The 3,077-nt window shown below is 40.2% G+C and overlaps 1 protein-coding gene across 1 annotated transcript; it reads left to right on the top strand.

Moving 5' to 3' along the window:
- The first annotated feature begins 275 nt into the window (after positions 1–275).
- LOC101417418 (olfactory receptor 4B1-like) lies at positions 276–1,202 on the top strand. The gene has a single exon (XM_004457996.2). The coding sequence runs from the start codon at positions 276–278 to the stop codon at positions 1,200–1,202; it is 927 nt and encodes a 308-aa protein (XP_004458053.2).
- The last annotated feature ends 1,875 nt before the right edge of the window (positions 1,203–3,077 follow it).

Here is a 3,077-nt window from a genome sequence, read left to right as displayed (position 1 = left end):
CTTTCTGAGCCTTGTTTTTCTTATTTGTAATGTCAGATCATGGAATTTTTGTGAGGTTTCTTGAATAGTGTCTTGCATAGAGTAAGCTATTGAGCTCCAAATGAATAAACTATTATATATACTAAAAAAATCAATAAAATATTCAGTCAGATAATACATTTTAAAGGTTTCTATAAACTTCCAATGCAAACAAACCTGAGGGACTGGTGTTATGATTGAGTTTGTTTTGTCGCAGGGCTCTTCTTCTATGAGATCACCTTCCCCAAATGGAATCCATGGACAGTACAAATAACGTGACAGAATTAATTTTTACCGGCCTTTTCCAGGATTTGGAAGTGCAGAGAATATGCTCTGTGGTGTTTCTTCCTGTGTACCTGGCCACAGTGGTGGGCAATGGCCTCATTGTCCTGACAGTCAGCATCAGCAAGAGTCTGCATTCCCCCATGTACTTCTTCCTTAGTTATCTGTCCCTGGCAGAGATTAGTTACTCTTCTACTGTCGTCCCTAAATTCATCTCAGACTTACTGACCAAGATTAAGACCATCTCTCTAGAGGGTTGTCTGACTCAGATCTTCTTCTTCCACTTCTTTGGGGTCACCGAGACCCTTTTGCTGGTGGTGATGGCCTATGACCGCTATGTGGCCATCTGCAAACCTCTTCATTATATGACTATTATGAGCCATCAATTGTGTCAAGTACTAGCTGCTGGTTCCTGGCTGGGGGGCTTTATACACTCCATAATTCAGATTCTCATCACCATCCAGTTGCCCTTCTGTGGTCCCAATGTGATTGACCACTATTTCTGTGACCTTCAGCCATTATTCAAACTTGCCTGCACTGATACCTTTGTGGAGGGGGTTATTGTTTTGGCCAACAGTGGCTTAATTGGCCTGTGCTCCTTCCTTATCTTGGTGTGTTCCTATATCACCATCTTGGTGCACTTGAGGAACCATTCTGCAGAGGGGAGGCGCAAAGCCCTCTCCACTTGTGCCTCCCACATCATGGTAGTTATCTTATTCTTTGGACCTGTCATCTTCCTCTACATGCGGCCCTCCTCCACCTTCACTGAGGACAAGCTGGTGGCCGTGTTCTACACAGTAATCACCCCCATGCTGAACCCCATAATCTACACACTCAGGAATGCAGAGGTGAAAAATGCCATGAGGAGGTTGTGGTGCAAGAAAGACAACTCAAGGATGTAGTGAAAATGGGGAATAATAAATCAAATGTATATCTTAATATTTTATGTTCTTTAAATTGATTTTAAATTCAATAGGACATAAAAAACCTGCACTAACAAACACGAGTTTAGTGTTACTGCTATTGTTATTCTCCTTAGTAAGAGTAGTCACTCTGGAATCCTGGTAAGAGCAGAGGTCAGACTGTCTGGCTGAATCTTAGGGAACTTGAATGGCACCATGACATCTACCAATATTTTGTGATTGAATACTGTGAAGCCTCAAATCAAGTGCAAATTTGAAGGAGAACATCTTAACAGTTATTTTCATAGGTTAAAATCCTCCCTCTCTCCCTCTCTTCCTCCTTCCCTTCCTCCCTTCCCCTCCCACCCTCCTACTCCCTGTCCCCCTTCCTGCCTTCATTATCTCCTCTTTATTCAATCTCCCTTTCGTTAAAAATCCATATTTCATTAAAAAAGAAACCAATCTGAGGAATTATCAGGGGAGATTTGAGGAAGGAAGGTACCAATCTGATCTTTGTTTCCAGTGTGCGCAAGTGCATATGTGAAAACTGAAGCTAGGGGTTTTATATTTCTGGTTAGTTTTGACATCTTGTGCCATAGATCATCTTATCATGAGTACCAGAAAAGGATCCTGGAGCAATTTCAGCTTTCTGATATGTTGGCACAAACGATAGTTCTTTAATCTCTCTGGGCCTTCCTACAATGCCCAGCCTTCATAAATAAAGCGAGTATTGAAATGACATAGATTCTGTGACATTGATTCTACCTATCAATAGGGAAAGATCAAGTCAAACATTTTAACCTAAAGATCATTTATTAGTCCTATGCAGATGTGAAAACTGAAGAATGCTAGAAAGAAAATGCTTAATAGGCCTAACTTGAATAATGCAGGGGAGAGAAATACTGACCAAACATGATTTACTCGTGAAATCTTCTCCTTATACTAAGGGCTATGCCAAGTCCATTTCTCTTAATTCCTATTAATATTTCTAGGTGAAGTGAGATGCAACGTCTGTGTCGATGTTATCGTGATACATCTAAGAATCTTGATTGCACACCTCTGTCCCAAGTCATTGTGAACAACTTAGAGAATATTGTAAAACTGAGCACATTGATTCTACTCTTAGAAGACTGCAGGCTTTAGTGCAAGTAGTGTGGGAATTAGACAGACTGACTTTCAATTTGCATTCCATTCCTCCAACTCTCCTTAATGCAGGCAGGTTCCCTAGGAGAGAGACAGAGAATGTGGTGTGCTAGTTGGTATGAAGTTCTTTCCCCTTTCTCCTGTAGGCATTAATCGAAAGTATAGGTGAGATACTCATTTTAAGGACACCAGGTTTTAAGGTACTTGTTTTGGTGTTCCCATTAATTATGACCATTACTGACCATACGTAACACCCGAATAAATGTTGCTTTTTCTGCCTGGAGTGACCTTACCTCCCTTTTTCATATGGCAAAATTCCACACATCCTTCAAGACCCAGGTGACAGTCACCTTTCTTAAAATGCCTTCTCTGTCTTCCCTCTTCCTTGGGTGGATTTTGTCACTCCTCTCATTGATCATTTAAAAAATACTTTTATCATTGTCCTTACCACTTCAATTGTAATTATTTTACATGCGTTTCTCCCTCACTGGACTGTAAGGTTTCCAGGGAGGAACTGTCCCTTCTCTATAGCTCAGAATATTGTGTTTTCATAATTGGTGCTGCTTAAGTGTTTGATGAATAAACAAACCTCTAAACCCACATGACAATTTCTTCTATATCAACTCTTAGAAATTGTTTTGGAACACTTTTGTAGTGGGGAGCAAATGTCTTTCTGTTAAAAATTTAAAGCTCATGTTTTGAAATTCATTAGGTTGTTCCAATTTTCTTTCT

The sequence above is a fragment of the Dasypus novemcinctus genome, chromosome 10, assembly GCF_030445035.2.
Source record: "Dasypus novemcinctus isolate mDasNov1 chromosome 10, mDasNov1.1.hap2, whole genome shotgun sequence".
NCBI lineage: Eukaryota > Metazoa > Chordata > Mammalia > Cingulata > Dasypodidae > Dasypus > Dasypus novemcinctus.
The sequence above is the reverse complement of the archived record's forward strand: the minus strand, read 5'-3'. Positions and strand labels throughout refer to the sequence as shown.